At 36.8% G+C, this 24,943-nt stretch overlaps 1 protein-coding gene across 1 annotated transcript; it reads left to right on the top strand.

Annotated features, from left to right (window-relative positions):
* The first annotated feature begins 12,512 nt into the window (after positions 1 to 12,512).
* On the top strand, positions 12,513 to 22,538 carry LOC145034172 (LOB domain-containing protein 30-like). Its single transcript, XM_078982537.1, has 2 exons — positions 12,513 to 13,133; positions 21,956 to 22,538. Exons 1-2 carry the CDS (start codon positions 12,807 to 12,809, stop codon positions 22,361 to 22,363), a joined length of 735 nt encoding a protein of 244 aa, XP_078838663.1. The 5' UTR covers positions 12,513 to 12,806; the 3' UTR covers positions 22,364 to 22,538.
* Positions 22,539 to 24,943: the final 2,405 nt, after the last annotated feature.

Below are 24,943 nucleotides of genomic sequence, written 5' to 3'. Positions count from 1 at the left end.
TTTAGATCGGAAGACGAAGACCTTGAGGAACAAGGTGGTTCAGTTGGTGAAGGTGCAATGGCAGCACCGAAAGAGTTCAAAGTAGACATGGGAGACCGAGGGGGAGATGAGGGAGCATTATCCATCATTATTTTCAAATTCAGCAGCAGCAGACTTCGAGGATGAAGTCTAAGATAAGTCGGGGAGAGTTGTAACGCCCCATTTCTGGTATGTAATTTAAATAAAGTATTTTTCATTTCTGAAGGGGTACTCGATGAATCTGTAGCCTAACTTGTCGAGTTCATACGGGATAATCGCTTAATTCGAGTTAGCTACGCGACGAGTCCATACATTGGGACTCGACGAGTCCGCCTGTCTGAATGAATCCCTAATTTCAAGGGTTTGTGCCCTATTTAAATGTCATTATAGCCTCCCACCCCAACCTCCAGCACCTTTATAGCATTTCCCCTGTAAACCCTAGTCCCATTGTTAAGATTGAGTGTGACTGTGTTAGCTTGGAAGCTGTGGAATAGAAAGGAGAGAAGGTCCATAGAAGAGAAAGGAGATCTAGGAGTTAGCTTCCATCTGTTTCTCATTCAGGTAATGAAGTTATGACCTTGTGTATTCCTCCATTAAAACCCCTTTATGCTTGTTATGTCTTCTTTGGAACCTTTTATGATTCAAAACTTGAGATATGGACTCTCATTTGGATGGAAACCTTAGATTTTGATGTTATTGAACCCCAGGAACTCGTTATAGCCACCTTTATGCGATCTTGGCCTTGTTCCAAACCGTAAGTGCTTAGTATTTGTTGATTTTGGGTATTTTAGCTTCATACTCTTGTGCATGCACGTAAAGTTGGAAAATTTACGTATAAAACCAGTCCTAGAAGCTCAGATCTATGTTTTGGAAGCGTTGGAACCGATTATAATCGACTGTGTAGTAATAGCATGCTTGGGACTTGACGATTTGTTCTTCAACTCGGCGAGTTGTTCTTTAGACTCGATGAGTTGTTCTTCAACTCGGCGAGTTGATCTTTAGACTCGAAGAGTTGTTGATCTAACTCGGCGAGTCACAGTCTGGATGTGTTCATATGTTGAAGGAGAACTCGAAGAGTTATTCATGCAACTCGGTGAGTTGGATGAAGTTAGACTTGATGTTAACATCAAAGAAGAACTCGTCGATTCTTTACCAAAGTCGACGAGTAGAAGCGGGTAGAGTACTAGAATGGATGATAGGGTTTCGGCAAGTTGACGGCCAAACTCGGCGAGTCCAGTCAACTGAAAGTTGACTTTTACTAGGGATTTGACTTTGACCAGGGGTAAAATAGTCATTTTACCCTGAGGGCGTTTATTAGTAACTGACCTAGTGTTTTATGGGATTTGTAGTCGGATAGTTTCGGAGCACCAGCCAGCCAGTGTTAGAGTTAGCATCTCAGTAGCCGATGTTACGGGGTGAGTTTTTCTTCCAGTAGGAACGAATCTACGGCCACAATGCTGGCCTATTTAGTTAGCAGTAGTTCAGGACTTTGGACCGATGCAGTAGATCAGTGTGCTTGATGTCTTTGTGATTCAAGCATGTCTTGGTATTATGTGTTCCCGACTTCTATATGATGTCGTATGCAGTATATGTGCTTATGCTAGTTGATATGTTTATGCTATGCTATGTTATGCTCAACCAGTTTCTGGACTTCGGTCCGATGCAGGGGACAAGGTCCAAGTAAGTTCCGGATTTCGGTCTGATGCAGTTAGTTCCGAAATTCGGTCCGATGCAGGGGAAAAGGTCCCAGTTAGTTCCAAAATTTGGTTTGATGCAGTTTCCGGACTTTGGTTCGATGCAGAGTTCAAGGCCCTGGTTAGTTTCGGACTTCGGTCCGATGCAGTTTCCGAACTTCGGTCCGATGCAGTTTTCCAAACCCCGGTCTGACGCACTGGACAAGGCCCAATAGTTGTTTATGTGTTATTGTATGGTATGCATTAGTTTGGGGGAGATCACTAAGCTTCGTGCTTACAATTTTCAGTTTTAGTTTCTGGTACTTGCGCAAGCAAAGGGAAGAGCTCGGGTTGATGGCATCGTACACACCACAGCTTCAGTTTATCCTGGGAGTTTATTTTGGATGTTACTATCATTGATACATATTAGTTTGACACAGTACTATGACATTTGAGTTGCTCTTTCCGTGGTTTTATTATATATATGATGTGATTTTTAGTAATATTAAAACAAAATTACAACTATTGGGCCTTGCCCACTGCATCGGACCGAATTTCGGAACTAACCAGGGACTTTCCCTCGGCATTGAACCGATGTTCGGAAAATGCATTGTACCAAAGTCCGAAACTAACTGGGACCTTGTCCCCTGCATCGGACCGAAGTCCGAAACTGACTGCATCGGATCGAAATCCGGGACTAACTGCATCAAACCGAAATCCGGAACTAACTGGGACCTTATCCCCTGCAACGGACCAAAGGTCGAAAACTAGGTCACCATAACATAGCATAGCATAAACATTTCAACTACCATAAGCACATATACTGCATACTGCATCGTATAGAAGTTCGAAACTAACTGGGACCTTATCCCCTGCATATGAACACGTCCAGATTGTGACTCGCCGAGTCAGATGAACAACTCGTCGAGTCTGAAGAACAACTCGTCGAGTTGAAGAACAACTCGTCGAGTCTGAAGCACAACTCGCCGAGTTGAAGAACAACTCGTCAAGTCCCAAGCATGCTATTACTACACAGTCGATTCTAATCGGTTCCAGTTTTTCCAAAACATAGATCTGAGCTTCTAGGACTAGTTTTACATGTAAAGTTTCCAACTTTCCGTGCATGCACAAGAGTATGAGGCTAAAATACCCAAATTCAACAAATACTAAGCACTTAGGGTTTGGAACAAGGCCAAGATCGCATAAAGGTGGCTATAACGAGTTCCTGGGGTTCAATAACGTCCAGATCTAAGGTTTCCATCCAAAGGAGAGTCCATATATAAAGTTTTGAATCATAAAAGGTTCCAAAGAAGACATAACAAGCATAAAAGGGGTTTCAATGGAGGAATACACAAGGTCATAACTTCATTTCCTGAATGAGAAACAGATGGAAGCTAACTCCTGGATCTCCTTTCTCTTCTATGGACCTTCTCTCCTTCTTTCTCTTCCAAAGCTTCCAAGTTAACACAATCACACTCAAACTCAACTATGGGGCTAGGGTTTATAGGGGAAATGCTCTAAAGGTGCTGGAGGCTGGGGTGGGAGGATATAATGACATTTAAATATGGCACAAAAACTTGAAAGTAGGGCTTCATTCAGACAGGTGGACTCGCCGAGTCCCAGCGAATGGACTCATCGAGCAGCCAACTCCAATTGCGTGATTATCACGTCTCAACTCGACGACTCTGTAGACGAGTCTAGCTACAGACTCGTCGAGTACCCCTTAAGAAATGGAAACTACTTTATTTTAATTACATACCAGAAATGGGGTGTTACAACTCTCCCCCACATCTCTTAGACTTTGTCTTGAAGTCTGTTGCTGCTAAATCTGAAAATAATTCTGGATAATGCTCCCTCATCTCCCCCTCGGTCTCCCACGTCCACTCTGAACCCTTTCGGTGCTGCCATTGCACCTTCACCAACTGAACCACCTTGTTCCTCAAGGTCTTCGTCTTCCGATCTAAGATCACAACTGGTCTCTGTATATAATTCAGGCTGCTATCAACCTGAATACCCTCTAAGGGTACAAATGCTAACTCGTCCACCAAACACTTCCTCAGCTGAGAAACATGGAAAGTGTTGTGGATCTGGCTAAGCTCCACCGGAAGATCTAACCGATAAGCAACCCGCCCCACCCGGGCCAAAACCCTAAAAGGACCAATGAACCTGGGCCCAGCTTGCCCCTCTTCTGAAACCTGATAATACCCTTCCAGGGTGGCTCCTTAAGGAGAACCATATCGCCCACCTAAAACTCCAAGTCCGAACGCCTCCTATCAGCATAACTCTTTTGCCGACTCTGCGCAGTATGCAGTCTGCTACGAACCTGCTGGATTAAATCTGTGGTCTTGAGCACCACCTCGGTTCTCCTGATGACCCGCTGACCGACCTTGCCCCAACAAATCGGGGTCCTACACTTCCTCCCGTATAGCATCTCGAAAGGAGGGTGGTCAATACTAGTATGGTAACTGTTGTTATACAAAAATTCTACTAGTGGAAGATACGTGTCCCAACTACCACAAAGTCTAGGACACATGCCTGAAGCATGTCCTCGAGAGTCTGAATCATCCTCTCTCCCTGCGCGTCCCTCTAAGGGTGGAAAGCGATGCTAAAATGAAGATGAGTCCCCATATCGTCATGAAACTACTTCCAGAACCTTGAAGTAAACCGGACATCTCGATCTGATACCAATGACACAGGCACTCTATGCCATGCTACTACCTCGCGCACGTAAATATCGGATAGCTTCTCAGGCCGATATACTCTCCTGGATCGGTATGAAATGTGCGCTCTTGGTCAGCCGATCCACTATGACCCAAATCGAATCAACCCCCCGTGCAGTCCTGGGAAGCTTAGGAAAACCTCTAGTATATATGACTTGTTCGATCAACTTCAGAGAGCCCAGTCCAAAATGGATCTATATAGATGAGTTATTCGTACATGGGCTGATTTTACTACCAGGTTCAGAGCCGAGTTTGCACCAGTTATCGAGGTGCAACAATTAGCCAGGTAGTTTCAGGATCTTACTCAGACTACAGAGATAGTGGCAGAGATTGCCACCAAGTTTAGGGAGAGGGCTCTTCTCGTTCCTCAGTATGCAGGTGATGAGGAAATGAAGAAGGCCTGATATCATGAGATGTTGCAGAGTCATATCCGCTAGTTTGTGAGCCAGTCCAGCTATAAAACGTTAGATGAAATGATTGCTAGGGCTCGTGAGGGAGAGATTGATTTAGAGATGGAGAGAAAGAGGAAGCCAGAGACGGTATCTGGCATAGGGAGCTCAGGAAAAAAGCCCAAGGTATCAGACCACAAAGCTAGAGGACAGCTGAGCCACAGTCAGTGTGGCAAGTTTGGGAGATTGCACGATGGGGTGTGCAAGGCAGGGAGTCCCGGTTGCTACAAGTGTGTCCGGACTGGGCATATGAGCAGAGATTGTACAACTACTCCCGCCGTTACCGCAACATCTGATCTGATTTTATTCCATTGCAATTAGAGGGGACATAAAAGGTCCAGTGTCTGAGTTTGACAGCAGCAGTAGTGAAGGTGGTAGCACCTGCCCCTGAAACATTAAGGAGTACAGACGACCTTCAGGGCCGAAGTGAGGCGCCAATGGCAAAGAGTAGAGCTTTTCAAATGACAGAAGAGGAGGCGCGAGCGACTCCTGATGTGGTGACGGGTATGCATTTCCTTTCACCTCTTTATTATTGTTGATTGTTTCTTATATTTATGTGTTTCTATATATAGGGTCGTTCTTAGTGAACGACATTTCAGCTACAGTATTGATTGACTCGGGGGCTACCCGATCGTTTGTTTCGCTTGCACTTAGCAAGAGGTTTAGCAGAGCTCCGGGGGAGCTGGATTATCCACTTGACATTGAGATAGCTGATGACAGGACCGTCAGGGTCGAGAGAGTACATAGAGCTTGTTCGCTGTAGTTATTTGATGAGCAATTTTCAGTGGATTTGGTTCTCATTCCCCTGCGAGGGAATAAGGTTATAGTGGGTATGGATTGGCTGAGCCCGAATGAGGCGGATATTGATTGTGAGCTACAGCTAGTGAGGGTCCACACCCCAAGTGGGGGAGAGTTAGTGATTCAGGGTGAGAGGCCACATCGCGGACAGATTCTTTGCTTGGCAGTGAGAGTGAGGTGCTACTTTTAGCAGGGGTGTGTCGGGTTCGATGCCTACGTTCTAGATGCCCGAGAAAAGGGCAAGGCGACAGTCGACGATGTACCGGTAGTGCGAGACTACCCGGACGTATTCCCAAAGGATTTTCCTGGGGTACCTCCGGAGAGACAGGTTGAGTTCAGGATTGACCTAGTCTCTGGTGCGGCTCCGATAGCCAAGGCACCGTATCGGTTGGATCCTCCAAAGATCCAGGAGTTGTCTACACAGCTACAAGAGATGCTAGAAAAAGGTTTCATTAGACTGAGTAGTTCACCATGGGGAGCCCCGATCCTGTTTGTGAAGAAGAAGAATGGGTCACACTGTATGTGCATAGATTACCGGGATTTAAATATGGTAACGGTGAAGAACCGTTACCCACTCCCGAGGATAGATGACTTGTTCGATCAGCTTCAGGGAGCATCTTGGTTTTCGAAGATTGATCTGCGCTCCGGTTATCATCAGATGCGGGTCAAGGGGGAGGATATTCAGAAGACAGCTTTTAGGACCTGTTACGGTCATTATGAGTTTGTGGTGATGCCGTTTGGGCTCACAAACGCTCCAGCTGCGTTCATGGATCTCATGAACCGCGTATGCTGGCCGATGCTGGATCGGTTTGTGATAGTATTCATTGACGACATCTTGGTTTACTCAAAGATTTAGGAGCGACACGAGGAGCACCTAAGAGAGGTGCTAGAGACACTGAGGAGGGAGGGAATTTTTGCGAAGTTCTCCAAGTGCGAGTTCTGGTTCCACGAGGTGCAGTTCCTTGGTCAACCCATCAACTAGAAGGGTAATCTAGAAGATCCGGCCAAGATCGAGGCCGTGATGCAGTGGGAGGTCCCGAGGTCTCCATCAGAGATTCGGAGCTTCCTGGGATTAGCAGGGTACTACATGAGATTCATTCAGGACTTGTCCAAGATAGCAGTTCCACTCACCCGACTAACTAGGAAGGCGGTGGTGTTTCGCTAGGAGCCCGAGTAGCAGACAACATTTGAGACTCTCAGACAGCAATTGTGCGAGGCACCGATTCTCACCCTTCCAGAGGGAGTGGATGACTTCGTAGTTTATTGTGATGCTTCGATCATAGGGATGGGAGTAGTGTTGATGCAGCGAGGGCACGTGATAGCTTATGCCTCTAGACAGTTGAAGCCTCACGAGGCTAACTACCTGACACATAACTTAGAGCTGGGGGCAGTGGTGTTTGCCCTCAAGATTTGGCGACATTACCTCCATGGGGTCCTTTGTACCATTTACACGGATCACAAGAGTCTGAGGTACCTCATGCACCAGCTGAATTTAAACGTGATGCAGCGTCGATGGTTAGATGTAGTGAAGGACTATGATTGTGAGATCCTTTATCATCCGGGCAAGGCCAACGTTGTGGCTGACACCCTGAGCTGCAAGGAGATGGCGACACCGATTATATATATATATATATATATATATATATATATATATATGTGTGTGTGTGTGTGTGTGGATGACGGTGATTACTCCATTACTGGAGTAGATTAGAGAGGCTCAGGTAGAGGGCTTGAAGGAAGAGAGGCAGAAGTGTGAGAGGATTGTGGGCCGAGTAGCATCGTTCGACTATCATAGTCGAGGATTGTTGACCCTTCATGGAAGAGTCTGGGTGTCGTATTGGGGAGGAGTATGGCAGGTGTTGATTGATGAGGCCCACAAGTCTCGGTTCTTCATCCATCCAGGGGCAACGCAGATGTATAGAGATCTTCGACCCGACTATTGGTGGCCCTGCATGAAGCAGGACGTGGCTTGGTACGTAGAGAGGTGCTTGACCTGTAGGAAGGTCAAGGCGGAGCACCAGAGACCCCACTACAAGATACAACCATTAGAAATTCCTGTGTAGAAATGGGAGGATATCACCATGGATTTCATCACTAAGCTTCCCAGGACCGCATGGGAGGTTGATTCGATTTGGGTCATAGTAGATAGGCTAACCAAGAGTGCACATTTCATACCGATCCAGGAGAGTATATCAGCCTAGAAGCTAGCCGATATTTACGTGCGCGAGGTAGTAGCACGGCATGGAGTGCCTGTATCAGTGGTATAAAATCGAGACGTCCGGTTTACTTCCAGGTTCTGGAAGCGGTTTCACGAAGAGATGGGGACTCGTCTTCATTTTAGCACCGCTTTCCACCCTCAGATGGGCGGGCAGAGTGAGAGGATGATTCAGACTCTCGAGGACATGCTTCGGGCATGTGTCCTAGACTTCGGTGGTAGTTGGGATGTGTATCTTCCACTAGCGGAATTTTCATATAACAACAGTTACCATGCTAGTATTGACCACCCTCCTTTTGAGTTGCTCTACGGGAGGAAGTGTAGGACCCCGATTTGTTGGAGCAAGGTCAGTTAGTGGGTCATCGGGAGCACTGAGGTGGTGCTTAAGACCATAGAGTTGATCCAGCAGGTTCGTAGCAGACTGCAGAATGCGCAAAGTCGGAAAAAGAGTTACGTCGACATGAGGCATTCAGACTTGGAGTTTCAGGTGGACGATATGGTCCTCCTGAAGGTGTCACCCTGGAAGGGTGTTATCAGGTTTCGGAAGAGGGGCAAGCTGGGCTCCAGGTTCATTGGTCCTTTTAGGGTTTTGGCCCGAGTGGGTCGGGTTGCTTATCGGTTGGATCTTCCGGCAGAGCTTAGCCAGATCCACAACACTTTCCATGTTTCTCAGCTGAGGAAGTGTTTGGTGGACGAGTCAACGGTTGTACCCTTAGAGGATATTCAGGTTGATAGCAGCCTGAATTATATCGAGAGACCAGTTGCGATCTTAGATCGAAAGACGATGTGTAAGGTCCTGAAACGGATCTTACCAGTGATTAAATAGTAAACACAATCAATAACAATCAAGAACATAGTAGAAACAAGAATATAAACAAGCTTGCACACACTTCTATTAGCAAAAACGTCTGGAACAACTTGTGGAATAGTAGCCGAGACTCTGAGGTATCAACAACCATTAAACGACCAAGCACAACCCTATTTATAACAGACCTGGGCCGGCCTTTGGGTTTACGGCCGTAAATAGGTTTATGTTCGTAAATAGGTTTACGACCGTAAACTCTAACTTGGCCGTAAACTATTACATACACTACCAAAAATGCATATTTAACCAAAAGGCCCTATTACAATGAAAGCCTAGACCAAACCATTGATTAGAACCTTCACGAAGACCTTGAGGAACAAGGTGGTTCAGTTAGTGAAGGTGCAGTGGCAGCACCGAAAGGGTTCAGTGTGGATGTCGGAGACCGAGGGGGAGATGAGGGAGCATTATCCAGTATTATTTTCAGATTCAGCAGCAACAGACTTCGAGGACGAAGTCTAAGATAAGTTGGGGAGAGTTATAACGCCCTATTTTTGGTATGTAATTTAAATAAAGTATTTTTCATTTCTTAAGGGGTACTCGACGAGTTTGTAGCCCGAGTCGTCGAGTTGAGACGGGATAATCGCGCAATTGGAGTTGGCTACTTGACGAGTCCATATGTTGGGACTCGGTGAGTCCGCCTGTCTAAATGAAGCCCTAATTTCAAGGGTTTGTTCCCTATTTAAATGTCATTATAGCCTCCCTCCCCAGCCTCCAACACCTTTAGAGCATTTCCCCTGTAAACCCTAGCCCTATTGTTGATTTTGAGTGCGATTGTGTTAGCTTGGAAGATTTGGAAGAGAAAGAAGGAGAGAAGGTCCATAGAAGAGAAAGGAGATCCAGGAGTTAGCTTCCATCTGTTTCTCATTCAGGTAATGAAGTTATGACCTTGTGTATTCCTCCATTAAAACCCCTTTTATGCTTGTTATGTCTTCTTTGGAACCTTTTATGATTCAAAACTTGAGATATGGACTCTCCTTTGGATGGAAACCTTAGATTTGGATGTTATTAAACCCCAGGAACTCGTTATAGCCACCTTTATGCGATCTTGGCCTTGTTCCAAACCCTAAGTGCTTAGTATTTGTTGATTTTGGGTATTTTAGCTTCATACTCTTGTGCATGCACGTAAAGTTGGAAACTTTACGTGTAAAACCAGTCCTAGAAGCTCAGATCTATGTTTTGGAAGCGTTGGAACCAATTATAATCGATTGTGTAGTAATAGCATGTTTGGGACTCGACGAGTTGTTCTTCAACTCGGCGAGTTGTTCTTCAACTCGGCGAGTTGTTCTTCAGACTCGACGAATTGTTCATCTGACTCGGCGAGTCACAGTCTGGACGTGTTCATCTGTTGAAGGAGAACTCGATGACCTGTTTATACAACTCGGCGAGTCGGATGAAGTTAGACTTGATGTTAGCATCGAAGAAGAACTCGTTGAGTCTATGCCAAACTCGACGAGTAGAAGCGGGTAGAGGACTAGAATGGATGATAGGGACTCAACAAGTTGACGGCCCAACTTGGCGAGTCCGGTCAACTGGAAGTTGACTTTGACCAGGGAGTTGACTTTGACTAGGGGTAAAATAGTAATTTTACCTTGAGGGCGTTTATCAGTACCGAGCTAGTGTTTTGTGGGATTTGTAGCCGGACAGTTCCAGAGCAGCAACCAACCAGCGTTAGAGTTAGCATCTCAGCAGCCAACGTTACGAGGTGAGTTTTCCTAGAAGTAAAAACGGGTCTACAGCCACAATGCCGTCCTGTTTAATTAGCAGTAGTTCCAGAATTTGTTCCGATGCAGTAGATCAGTGTTCTTGATGTCTTTGTGATTCAAGCATGTCTTTTTGTTATGTGTTCCGGACTTCTGTCCGATACAGTATGCAGTATATGTGCTTATGCTAGTTGATATGTTTATGCTATGCTATGTTATGCTTATCCAGTTTCCGGACTTCGGTCCGATGCAGGGGACAAGGTCCGAGTCAGCTCTGGATTTCGGTCCGATGCAGTTAGTTCCGGACTTCGGTCCGATGCAGGGGACAAGGTCCCAGTTAGTTCCCGACTTCGGTCCGATGCAGTTTCCGGACTTCGGTCCGATGCAGAGGGCAAGACCTTGGTTAATTCCGAACTTCGGTTCGATGTAGTTTTCCGAACTCCAGCCCGATGCAGTGAGCAAGGTCCAATAGTTGTTTATGTGTTATTGTATGGTATGTGGTAGTTTGAGGGAGCTCACTAAGCTTCGTGCTTACAGTTTTCAGTTTTGGTTTCAGGTACCTCCGCAAGCAAAGGGAAGAGTTCAGGTTGATGGCATCGCACACACCACAACTTTAGTTTATCCTAGGAGTTTATATTGGATGTTACTATCATTGATACAGATTTGTTTGACACAGTACTATGACATTTGAATTGCTCATTCCGTGGTTTTATAATATATGATGTAATTTTTAGTAATATTAAAACAAAATTTTTGAATCGTATTTTGGGTTGTTTCAGCTTTTCATGATAACTCTGATATTTTGTGATGTTTTTTATACAATTTTTCCACTTGGGATTTGTGATGATTTTTTGGGATATTGTTTTATTAATTGAAAAATGAATTTTTTGAGTTTTATTTTTGGGACGTTACATATAACGTGTGTAAAGGTGATACATAATACAAAAGAGTCAAAGTACTATGACATATGGAAGGTGATACATAATACAAAAGAGTCAAAGTACTATGACATATGGCTCGAGATTTTTGAGATTAAGTATTATGATAGCAGACCCTCGATTGTTGTACTATTTAAATGTACTTGGTTTGATAAAGATTAAGATGTGATAATTAACAAAAGGCAAATTGATTGATTTCAAACCCAAGTCCTAACTTCAAACCTATGACCCATTTTTCTTTGAATCAGAAGCATTACAATTGTTTTATACATCGTACACTTTATAAAAATAGAGATGAAAGACAAGTGGACGGTTATCAAGACAAAACTAATAGGTGTATTTGAAGTTGCCAAAGCTGAAATGAAAGCAAATGAAATCTTTCATGTTGAAGAGCGGTTTGAGTCACATCTTACTGTAACTCGTATCGAGCGATTGTATATTGTATCAACTACAAATACGTTTAGGTTTAGGTTCATGATATTATTTACGGTTAATCTTCTGAAATGTGATTTTGATTCGTTTAACCATCTATGAACACTGCAACCCCTTCGTAAAATTGTCCGTCAGTAAATGAAGTCGTCGGTCTCCGGTTGGTAATTAATGACTGGCTTAGATTTTGGTATTTCGTCGGTCGGTAGTTCGTTTGTAAAGAGTATCCACGCGCTAAAACCCTACGGCCTGAAGACCGTCGTAAAAGCCGTCTCCGATGGAATCTCGGCGAATTTGGCCGTCAAAAATGTCTTATTTTCTAGTACTGTGGGTTGGTTTTGATAGAATCAAGTCATAAACATAGAAAACAAAATGGGATACGCCAATCACGATGTCTAAAGATGTAATCCTGAATTAAAATTTTATTTTTATAAGTACTGCAGAATAGCTAGCAACGGATATTAAATCCGAGTTATCATTAGCAAGGGTGTCATGTTTAAATTCCTTAAATTGACAATTTGATTATTATATAGTTGAGGACTATCATTCTAAACATTAAAGTATAGGGTGCAAAGTGCATTTGTCGAAAACATAATGACATAAAGTAAACTTTCTTTACATCTTTTGTTGTGTAAAGCAATCTTGTATCTATAGATATGCATATATACCAACTCATCATCAAAAGATATACATATATATACGTACCTATACATACGTATATAGAGAGAGAAATCTAGAAAGAGAAAGCATGGGAGTTGTGTATCCGAGTTCACGAGATGAAGAATAAGCAGCTGGTTGTATGGTATGTTTGCTTCACGCAATCTGTCTAATTTCGGGTTTGCTTCTTGGCGTGCCTTCAAAGCTTTTATTTTCTTCTTATAATCCCTCTCTTCTCAAACCACACACCAAACCCTAAATTCTCTCTCTCTCTCTCTCTCTCATCACAAACCCTAATTATCCCATGTTCAAGATTCTGTAAAACCCAGAAAACCCACATCAAAATGAGTTCAAATCCTAGCACTAGTAGCACCAGTGGCGGCGGCGGCAGTGGAAGTAGTGGTGGCGGGCCTTGCGGAGCTTGCAAGTTCTTGAGGAGGAAATGCGTTGCAGGGTGTATATTTGCACCCTATTTCGATTCTGATCAAGGTGCAGCCCATTTTGCGGCCGTGCATAAAGTGTTTGGAGCTAGCAATGTCTCTAAACTCTTGTTCCATCTTCCTGTTCAAAGGCGGCATGATGCGGTGGTCACCATTTGTTATGAAGCTCAGGCAAGACTTAAAGACCCCGTCTATGGCTGTGTTTCTCACATCTTTGCTCTTCAACAACAGGTTTCATCATTATCTCTCTCAAACAATACACATATAGTGCACTGAATTATATTGCTTTTACAACACTTGCTACACAAATTAAATGATATTGTGTTTTTTTTTTATTTAATTTTCATGCGATAAGACCGTTACGTGTCAATATCATATTTTAGTGATAATATACGTATATAAACTGAACTTTATTTTAATAGTGTCATTTGTAAATAATGCGACATCTTGTCTTTCTTTTATACACACAAAGCCGAAATGAAACCAATATTTCGGGGTCCTTGTTTGACGTTATGTTTGATAATTAAATAGTTGTATACTTGTATTGACTGTTTGACTATTGTACTTTATATATGCTAGTGACATAGATATTAATTTCTTCGGTTACAAACATATGCTGAATTAGTTTTCACTTGTACTGTTGTACATACACCCGACAATAATTTTCTTTTTATTGGCATAATATACGAAATAAGGGTATATGTGTGTGTCTTTTAAATATTAATTTGTTGGTAAATGTAATTATATTTCTTACAATTATAAAAAGCAATAAGTTTATTTGTAGCAAATCTAAGTAATTAATGCTTATAAAATGAAGTTAAGTCTTATTTTGGAAAACAAGATTTTCACAATGCTTGTATAGCTATTAACTTCAATCAAATATTTTAACGATCTTTCTTTCTATCTTCTAATGTTATCGATTATTCTCGAATCAAAAACTAGTTTTATCAACAATTAGTTTCTTTAATGGGAAAACCCTTTGGTTTCTTTTCCTAATTCCACCAATTTTATCATCTTGAGTAATCGGGATCTTATTATATATAGTTAAAAATAGTACATCCTTTTTTGGGCGATCCTATATCTTCAAGTTAGATACTTATGTCCATTACTAGCGTGTATACCATTGTGTTTTCAAATCTTGATAGCATATCTGACTTGAAAATCACATTGTATTACACAAATATCATTCTATGAACGTGATTCTTAAATTATGAGATTAATTTTCCCGTGCCTCACCTGACGCTCGTCTTGAACTCTTGGTGTGTAAAATTACGGGTGTGTTTGACAAAAGTAGTTGTTAGTAGGAAGCGCGTAGCTGGTAGCAGGTAACGGGTAATGTATAGCGGATTGCTGATAGCGGGTAACGAATAACGTATAGCGGGTAGCTGGTAGTGGGAAGCTATAACTTTTATTTGTTTTATGAGTGTCTGACAAAAGTAGCTAGAAGCTTTTGAAATATATAAATTATATAAAATGACAATTGATTAAAAATAAATAAATATATAAAAATATTTTTAAGGGTAAATATGGAAATTGAAGTAGCGTTTTGTTAAACGATACATGAAGTAACTTTTAAATTTGGAGCGTTTTGTATAAACTAAAAGCTAAACGCTCGTACTACCAAACGAAACTTTTTGTTCAAACTAAAGCGTTTTGTCAAAAGCTAAAAGCTTCCAAACGCTTCCAAAAGCTCCGTGCCAAATACGCCCTACACGAGAAATTAAAATGTGATTCCATCATCGCATTATCAACGGTGTTACAGTGTAACGTCACGTATATATACATATAGGTAATAAGTACATTTTCAATATTTTCAACGGACAATGACAATAATAATAATTTGTTACTTTGAGTGGAATGAGATATAGTACTAGTTTTTAAGAAAAAAAATAGGCATCACAATGTTCTTTTAAAAATTAATCTATTAAATTGAAACGTTATGTCATATTGATATATATAGTATGAACCAAACAAATTATATATACGAATTGAAATCTAACCTGCCGAAAACATTACCCAATTGACATAACCCCAAACTAAAAACATGACTAGATATCAAATTAAATAGATGAATTCATACCAATATAAGACTGGAAAATAAAAAACCAACACAAAGAATATAACAAAGTGTTAAAACACTTTCATTGCGTATATAACAAATTAATCAAAAGATTTAAAGAGAAATACATATATGAAGATAAAGCTTTGTGTGGGGATCTACACAAAGTCTGTTTCTTTTTGGTTTGAATAGTTGTCATGTTGAGTAAACTTCAAGGTTTTGAGTTGTCATATGTCATATGTCAATATTTCATAATCAAATCATACTTTAGTTTACATTGCATATTTAACCCTGGGTCGTAAAAGAAACTTCTTTAATTAACAAACATATTATGATCTACGAAGTAGGTCTTAAAAGCCTAATAACGAGGATATTTTAAACGAACAAGCAATTGCTAAATAAATATTTTAATTATATTAAAATCAAATTAACTATATTATTAGTTTTCAAACTAAATAAACAAGACATGAAAATTTCAATTTACTTTTATTTATATGAATTTGATTTAAAAAAAAATAATCAATCAAATTATTTAATTATGTCTTCAATATATATATCAAGAACAAACAAAATATGGATTGTCTTGAAATGTATTCGATCTATATATAATTATATATTTAGAAAAATGAATGCAATATTTTCGTTTTATCAATAGTTATTCTATTTATTACATATTTAAAAATATATTTAGTACAATAATTACAGAAATTGATGAAATCAATGGAGAGAATTGTTTTGATTGAATAATAATAATCGGCTTAATTTGGTCGGTTTTCGTTCCAACTAAAAACCTGATTCGTTGGTATTTCAAGGAGATTGTCGGCCTTTTGTTTCACACTTAAAATTGTTCATTACATTTTTTCCGTATTTAGTAAAAAAAATACAAATTAGAACTGACATAATCATATAACATTTGGAGTTTTATAAAGAAATTATATAATAAATCAATTAATATTAAGTATTATTTAGATGTTTTAAAATAATGAACGATATATAATTACTTATTAATTAACTATTTGTGATTAAAAAAAAGTTTAAAAATAAATGTTACGGTTCAGTTAGATACATAGCTTGCTAAAATAGTTTGTTTATCAATTAAAATGCCCTAACTATACAAGAAAAGCTATAGCTTCCTAGATTACAAAAACGAAAATTTCACTCCTTTACATTAGGCCGTCCAGTATACGGACCATGAACCCGGTTGTGGTCTACGTGGCCACAGACAACGGCCGTGCACACTATCTCAGCCGGTCGTGGTTCGGCGTTTTCGTGATCGATCGTTATGCCTACAACGAGACGCAACGCCCAATCAGGGCTTCTTAACCGATGTCTTCTCTCTCAGCCTTCTTCTGTCCCTATCTTCTTTCTCTCTCTTCATTCTCACCGGAGAGTACTCCGTATGTGGTGGGGTAGTTTGTGGTTGCTCCGGTGGGTGATCTGGAAGATTTCCAGGACCGTTTCCTTGGAGAGTATAAGTGATGGTCTTATACAAACCTATTGGTTATAGGGACATTATTATAAAAAGCGTAATTAGTATAATTATAATTAACTATAGACTTCTATTTAAAATAATAAAAAAAAAGGAATTATTTACTTCTTACTAAGTATTATAAATATATCACCAAAATTATTTTAGAGTTTGAGTTTTTGTGGTCTTAAAGTTAACGTTTTTAGGAAAGGGAACTAATGTTGTGAAACACTTTGTTGATTACTTATATACTATGATAATTTTGGGTGTTTGTGTGAATCGGAGGATGGTAGCCATTCACGATATTAAGCCGTCCAATATATCCACAACGAAAGCCTCCGTTGTCTATCTGGCCACGAACCATGATCGTGCACACCATCTCGACGCCTTGTCGTGGCTCGTGGTCGTAGTGGTTTATGTTGGGGAGGATGGAGGAGGATGACCAATCAGGTCTCTCTTCTCCTCTCTTCTTCTTTTTTCCTTTTTTTCTTCTCTCTTGCAGACCATGCGGAAAATGGTGTTGAGCACCATCTCGACTATGTTAAGGAAGACGATGATGGTGACGTGGAAGTGGAAGGAGGTTGTGGTCGTGAAGACCATAACAAATGGTCTTAGTGTCATACTGTCATGGAGGGTAGTAGGTATCCATCCATTTACAGTATTAGTGTTATACTGTCGTGTCAGTTTTTCTCTCTTCTAGTTCTATCACTCATTTTTTTAAATACATGGAAATGGTAATCTTTAGATCCAACAACTCTAAGACGATTTAATCCATTTAGTTTGAGATGTTTGAGTGAATAAAGTTAGAAACTCTAGGACAAAACAATCGAGTATTCTCACTAACAGGTGCACATTAGAAAACCCAGAAACCACGCCACATTTGTCCTAATCCAACAACTCTAAGACAACTTAATCCATTTAGTTCGATTTTACAACTTCTAGATTTAGATCAAAATGATTTTTTTAATGGATAAAGTTTCTAACTTTATTCATTCAAACATCTCAAACCAAAATAGATCTAAAATCTTGGTTTCTTAAAACTCCAAAATCATACTTTCTTCATGCATGGAGTAAAGAGAGCTCATGCATGCTCTCTAGACTCGACCAAAAGGTCAGATTTGAAGTCTAATATGAATCTAATATCATGTAGTTGTATAAACTCCTAAAATTAAACCATAAAGACACCATAACTTCATAAAAATGGACAAAAACACCAAATACACATGGATCTAAAGATGAAAATTAATAAAGCTTGAATCTTTGGAACATACCAAGGTCCATAAGAGGAATAAAGGATGATCTCTTGAGCTTCAAAGCTTCAAAACCAAGTCTTTCAAGAACACAAACCTCTAAAGACATAAAAACACAAGAATATTGATGAGAAGAGAGATAAGGACCTCAATCTATGAAAAGGGAGGCTAAGGTTTGCTCACAAGGAGCTCTCTGATGTGATGGAGGCTAAAAAAAACCTAAAACAAAATGATAAAGCCTTTAAATACATGGGAAAACCTAATCTTATGGGCTTGAGCTGCAGCTCACCGCGCCATGGTAACCTTCTTACAATGTCGTGGTGACACATTTTTCAAATTCCATTACATTTTCAAAGAATTATAACTTCTTTGTTTCAAATCCATTTTCAGTGATGTTTATATGTACACAAATGTATTAACAAGTTTTATAATTATATTCAATTACTTTTGACTTAATGCATATAGAGCTTAATTCATTAATACATGCAAAAAGCCTTCAAATATCACTTTTTTCAGTTTACACTTTTTGGCTCCAATGCATAAACCATGGGCTTAAATTACTTAATCAACATAATCAATCATCTAATAAGGTCCCAACTTTGAACCTTGAAGCATGTGACCTTTACTTAATCAAATTACAACTCGCTATCCCGAAATAAGAAACATCTTGAAACCAGATGCTACATTAAATTAAAAATACTAATAGTAAAAATAATGTTATATGAAAAGTTATAATACATTATAATGAGAATGTCATTTGATACTTGAAATAATCTTCGTAATAAAAATTAGAAAAATGTTAAATAATTTATTTTTATACTAACCATAAAACTATGTGTTATACATGTTGTATAGTTTATACAATGTCGATATAATCTATTAGTCATGCCATAACCATAATGATGAGTAACACGTCCCCGCTGATTAAAGACCATATGATGGTGAACCATCTATCTTCTTTTTTATATTATATTTTCTCAATTACATGATACGAAAAGATTGATATATTAAAGTTAAATGATATGTAAATCATTATTTAACTACAATTTAAAATGATTGTCTTAATTTGATTACATTAAATTATAGGGGTAGTGTTTTATATTATTTTTCATGAATTTGATGATTTTACAAATTATATAACTGACCTTATATATAAAACAATATGTTAGCAATAATATTTTAATGAATTCTATGATTTTAATAACTAATAATTACTCTAATAACCAACAAACAAAATAAATAAATAAATAAATAACAAAATAAATAAACAACGCATATAACAAAGTTATTATTATTTAGAAATTTTATATAACTAAATTAAATTAATTGCACCACTTTTATTTATATATTGTTTATCATTAAGCAAATATTATACTTTATAAAATCAATATATAATATAAATAACAACTTAAATAATATATTATAACTGACATTACTTTCTAACCAATTATTAAATAGTTAAAAAATATTTTAAGATGTAGTAATTAATAGATAATTTAAAAGGTTCTGAGGTTTGAAATAAATATGGTGTAAAAATAAGAACTATTATGAATCATATTTATTTAAAATTTAAATAATTAAAATTTTTAAAATTTAAATACTTAAAATTTTTAAAGCACGATAATATATTTTTATAAACTTTCTATCTATTTCTCTCTCTCTCTCTCTCTCTCTATATATATATATATATATATATATATATATATATATATATATATATATATATATATATATATATATATAATAAAACACAGTTAACCTATATTTTAAAATAAAATCAAATATAAAAAGATATAAATAAATTTGGAAAATTCTAGTAAGTTTGAAAGGCGTTATGACAATTTATACAAATTAAATGTATTTTTTGGTATATAAGATGACATAAAAGAATCCATCTTAATATTTTTTTTCCCTTTTGGTATAAAAATAATGATGATAAATTTTAATAAAAGTCTTTTTTTTTTTTTTAATATTTTGGTCCTATATATATATATATATATATATATATATATATATATATATATATATATATATATATATATAATATATAAATATATATATATATATATATATATATATATATATATATATATATATATATATATATATATATATATATATATATATGAGTTTATTGTATAATTTGTATATTTATATAACTATACAAAATAAAAATGGATATATTTTTATACATACATCTCATTAAATTTTATTTGTCAAAATTTTAAAAACATAAAAAAATCAAAGATTAAAAATCATTTTGTAAATTAACATTTAATCATTTTCAATGTATTTAATTAGAATATGAGTTTTTTTTTAATATTATAAATTATATAAGTAGATATTATATAACATATGATAAATTATTTGAGTAGATTTTATATAAATTATATAAGAAAATTTTATATAACATATGAGAACGATAAGAGAGTTATAAGAATAAAGTTTTTAATTTCTGAAAAAACAATAAAAAATTAAAAAAATTTAACCATTGAAAGGATTAAATTTTGTTACTAAACAAATACTTAGTGAATGCTAATGTTTCCAAATAAACCGTTAGGTTATAGAAAAATCTAAATCTACATGTACATGTACATCTTCTAATAAATGAAATCTGAAAATGACACTTGTCAGTTTTTTAGAATGTTTTATTGACATGTGATATTTTTCTATGATTTTTATTGTTTCCTTTTTTTGGTAGCACATCAAACTCAATTCAATATTTGAAAATGCAAAATCATATCCTAATAATATTATTATGTTTATTTTGCTTGACAAATTAATTCATAATTATTTATAATCGATAAGATCTTGGTTTTTTTGACATTTTTTTTATATATATAAAAATCTATCTCTTTCAACAAATGAAACTTAAAAATGATACGTGATAGTTTTTATAATGTCTCTTTGATACGTAACATTTTTTTTTGTAACATATCAAATTCATTCAAATTTTGAAAATAAAAATCATATCTTAATAACAATATTATGTTTATTTTGCTTAACAAATTAATTCATAATTACTTACAATTAAGAAGATCTTGGTTTTTTTTGACATTTATTATTATTTTTTTTATCTATATAAAACATTTTAAATATACCTATCATGGTTTCTACGGGTTATAACTTAGTTAATCATATAATGGTAGAAAGGTGGAAGAAGGCTATAGTTGTGGCCTTTTATAACCCATATGTCACCTTAGTTCCATATATTTTTTTTCTTTCTATGTCACTTTATCTTCTCATTTTACATGAAAAAAATTAATATATCTTATCCTTCCTAATCCATATCATTTATTTTGTTTCTAAAAAAAAAATACACATTTAGTAATTAGAATTAAAAGTCAACACTAAAAATAAAAATACAATTTCAATGAATAAAGGGTAAACTACTAGAATTAGTAAATAAAATGATAAAACAAAACTAAATTGAAGATAAAAATAATAATTTTAAAACGATAACTGAAAGCCTAAAATAAAATTATATATCTCCTAACTGTAAAACTCTGCAATTTGCTGTTTTTTAGCAAGCACTAATCTCAACACACATTGCTTAAATGGTCATATGGATGAAAAAAGTATTTGGATATATTTTCCCTCATAGTATCCTTCATCTCTCATAACTCCTCGTCTAAGAGTGTAATTTTCCTTTGCTTGGTATCCTGAATGATGCACAATTTTTCATCCCTGTGTCGTTTTCCTCACCTACCTCTACTTTGTTTATATATTGGTGAGGCCGACGATTTTGATGATGATCTAGTATTTCAAAAGGTTATGAGGATGTGGATGACGCTTTCTTCCCTTTATGTTACCTTGTGGCAGTAAGTTAACATGAATCACTTCCACCTCATTGTCGAATCCAATTGAAAATTATGTATCCGAAGAGGATGTGTATGCATTAGAACCAGATGTTTTGGTCCTCTTGGATGAAGGAGGAGGAATATTATCACCATATTTTTTGACGCACAATCATTTCTCATGGAATTTTAAAATATATCAGGCTGCCTCATGTGGAGAAGCTTTCATTTTGTAAAGCACTTGGCACTCACTTTGTGTCGACTTTAAAATATTGACATTCGATTTTCTGTTAGCACGACTATTCATATTTTATTTGCATATGGAATTGAAACTGTTCCATATATATATATATATATATATATATATATATATATATATATATATATATATATATATATATATATATATAATTTGTATAATTTTTGTTCATAAATATATTTGTCATATGATGTAAATACTAAATTTTACAATGATACAGGTGGTGAATCTACAAGCGGAACTCTCCTATTTTCAAGCCCACCTAACAACACTAGAAGGTCCAACTCCTCCACCACCCCCAGCAACACAGTCAGAAACTCTGCCACATGGAATAACCATCAATGACCTCCCAACCACCACATCACTGCTTGGTTCCTATGACCTCTCGTCACTTCTTGAACCCATGGTGCCACCTTCATGGACCACACAACCATCGATCATGAGGCAAATGGATCCCCGTCAATTCATGAGTGGTGGCGCTACCAGAGCTCTAGCAGACATGCCACCATCACAGGGTGGCACGAGTGACCTACAAGAGCTTGCTAGAGAACTTCTACAGAGGCCAAGTAGTGTTAGCTCAGTGCCATGCAAAACCGAAGGCTCATCATTGCCTCCACATAATAGATGAGATGAGAGTTGAGCTATCTATTTTGACGGGAAGTTTGACTAAATTTATATAATCTCAGAGATGTTATTTTTGAGATTTTAATGGTCTATCTTAATTACTAATATGATTTTATATTAGATATTTGTTGTTTTACATGTATCTTTGTTTTATTCTTTATTTCGTAAAATTTTTGTTAGATGCTTATCTTAATTACAGATTTTGATATCTTGAAAAGTTATATCTAGTTAGGATTGAACTCAAAGATTAAAAAATGAAATGAAAAATATAATAAATCATTTTAATGATCTATCTTGTTTTATGATTTTACCAATAACTTTTAAGTAGTTCTAAGAAGATAAAACTTATAGAAAATGACTTTCTTTGAACATCGAAGTCCATTTTGAGTCGGACCAAGTTGATTTTACATTTGTGTAATTTGAATCGGATCTTGTTTAAAACTGGAATTAAGCATGTATATTATTAATATTTTCTAGTTTATTAATTATACAAGGACTGAAAACCCCTATAATATAATTATCCAAAATACCTAAATGGTTTGAAGATAATCCAGTAATCTTAATGACCCATATCTAAAGTGGAAGCCAGTATTCGAATGATCCAAATAACCAACCAACTAACCCAAATGAGACTATTAATTTGGATTTGGGAATGAATGACCAAAATTTAGCTTCGACATTGGCTCCTGCCGATTGATTTTGAGTAGTTTATCGAGATCAAAAGCAGATTTTATAAAAGCTTTTAATTCTACAAATTGTAACTGTTCCAATTTTAACTTATCGACTATCTTGTAACTCGAAACAAACCAACATCTCATTAAGGAAATATAATATCTTTTATTTATTTATACAAATCATCCAAACGTCTCTAATGTTAGTATAAATAGGTTTTTTATTTTCAACCACAAAATCATAAAGATGGTGCATGTTTGTGAAGCAGCGAAGAAAGGTAGTTTCGATTCGATAAAAACTAATATCATATCGAATGATGATTTTTTTATTCACGATAACGATGTGATACGAGACGAAAGGTCATTATCCAAAGTGATGGTATTTTGGACATGAGTCACTTGTATGTGAGCCTAGCTATGAAATGTGTATTACTTGAGATGATACCATACTTGCGCCTTAAAAGACAAAAAGATTAAAAAAGGATAAATATATAAGGTGCGTTGTGTTAACTATGAACTATTACATATGCTATACATGTTATCTAAAGACTAAAGAAGAAACCCTAATGAGGATGAGAGAGGAGATGAATTGGGAAGAGTCATGAGCATAATGCATTGCATCTATTAGTGATATATTACTAATGATGTTTATTTGCTAACCTTAAATCAAATAAATAAAGATGAAAGACTTAAGATTCTTTTTATGATTTCACTATTACCAATGACGTAAGACTAAAGGTGTATTCACGTGAAAGTAGTGACTCAATATATTAGAGGAGGTCATGGGTGTGTGTTGGTTCCTTGGATTAATGTTATCATATTGTATTTAAACCCTTAAAGTCTAATATTTTGAATAGTGGATTTTAAACTATTTAAGACTATGGAACCATAATTTTCCATAACGTACGATTTAAAATAAAGTCATTTAAAACAAGGTATCATTTAAAATCAAAGAGGTACGTTTGGATCTAGAACCAACCGACCTTTTATTTATCTAATTCTAGGGTTTCTTTGGAAGAGAAATGGTGAGGATAAACACTACAAGTCACAATGGCTTATGTAATGAAGAGTGTGTGTCCAATGAGCCATTTGCACTTTTTGTTTTTTTAATAATCGGTTGGTTAGTATTGTGAGTGATATGTGCATAGTTAGCCATATGTTTAGTATAGATTTTTATTCATTTTAGCTAATTATGTTCATAATATGAACCAAAGGATCTTAATTAGCTTAAATATTTCATTTCAGCAACAAAGACACGCTCGGATGGAAAAGGAAGTGAAACTAGCGATTGGAAGCTTGGATCTTGGATTTTGAAGAAAGAAGGATGTTGTTGGACAGCTTGACCCCTCGTTAGTGTTTTGACCATATATCATGAACCATAAATCCGATTGACGAGATTCAATATGTTCTGAAAACTAGACATAATTTCGGACGACTTTCATGTTTTGAGAAAATGCTGATTCCAAATGGACTCGACGAGTAGTTCATCAACTCGATGAGTTGGTCAGAAGTTTCGCGATTCTTGGCTTTGACTTACCGTGCACGGGTTTTAAGTGATGGACTCGCCGAGTTGGTCACTGGACTCACCGAGTAGACCCTGTTTTCAGAATACATATATTGAAACGCTTCTCATTCGAACCCTAACTAATTGGGGAAGTTTAGGATGATTTTTGGAGGCCAGAAGGGTTCTTAGAAGTTGTGGTTTTCGAGATATCAACCTAGATATCAACTTGGAAGAAGATCAAAGGCAATAACACACTACTTTTATCTTAATCTTTTGCATAAACCATGTTTCAATCATTAGATTATGTTTTTAGTTTGTTATTTGCTGTAGATATGAGCTAAAAACTCATAACTTCTATTTAGGATAGATGATTTTGTGATTATGGTTTGATTTATGGTAGAATTGATTT

The sequence above is a fragment of the Lactuca saligna genome, chromosome 3, assembly GCF_052625555.1.
Source record: "Lactuca saligna cultivar CGN05327 chromosome 3, ASM5262555v1, whole genome shotgun sequence".
In the NCBI taxonomy this organism is placed as follows: domain Eukaryota; kingdom Viridiplantae; phylum Streptophyta; class Magnoliopsida; order Asterales; family Asteraceae; genus Lactuca; species Lactuca saligna.
Note: the sequence above shows the minus strand (reverse complement) of the source record. Positions and strands in the feature narration are given on the sequence as shown.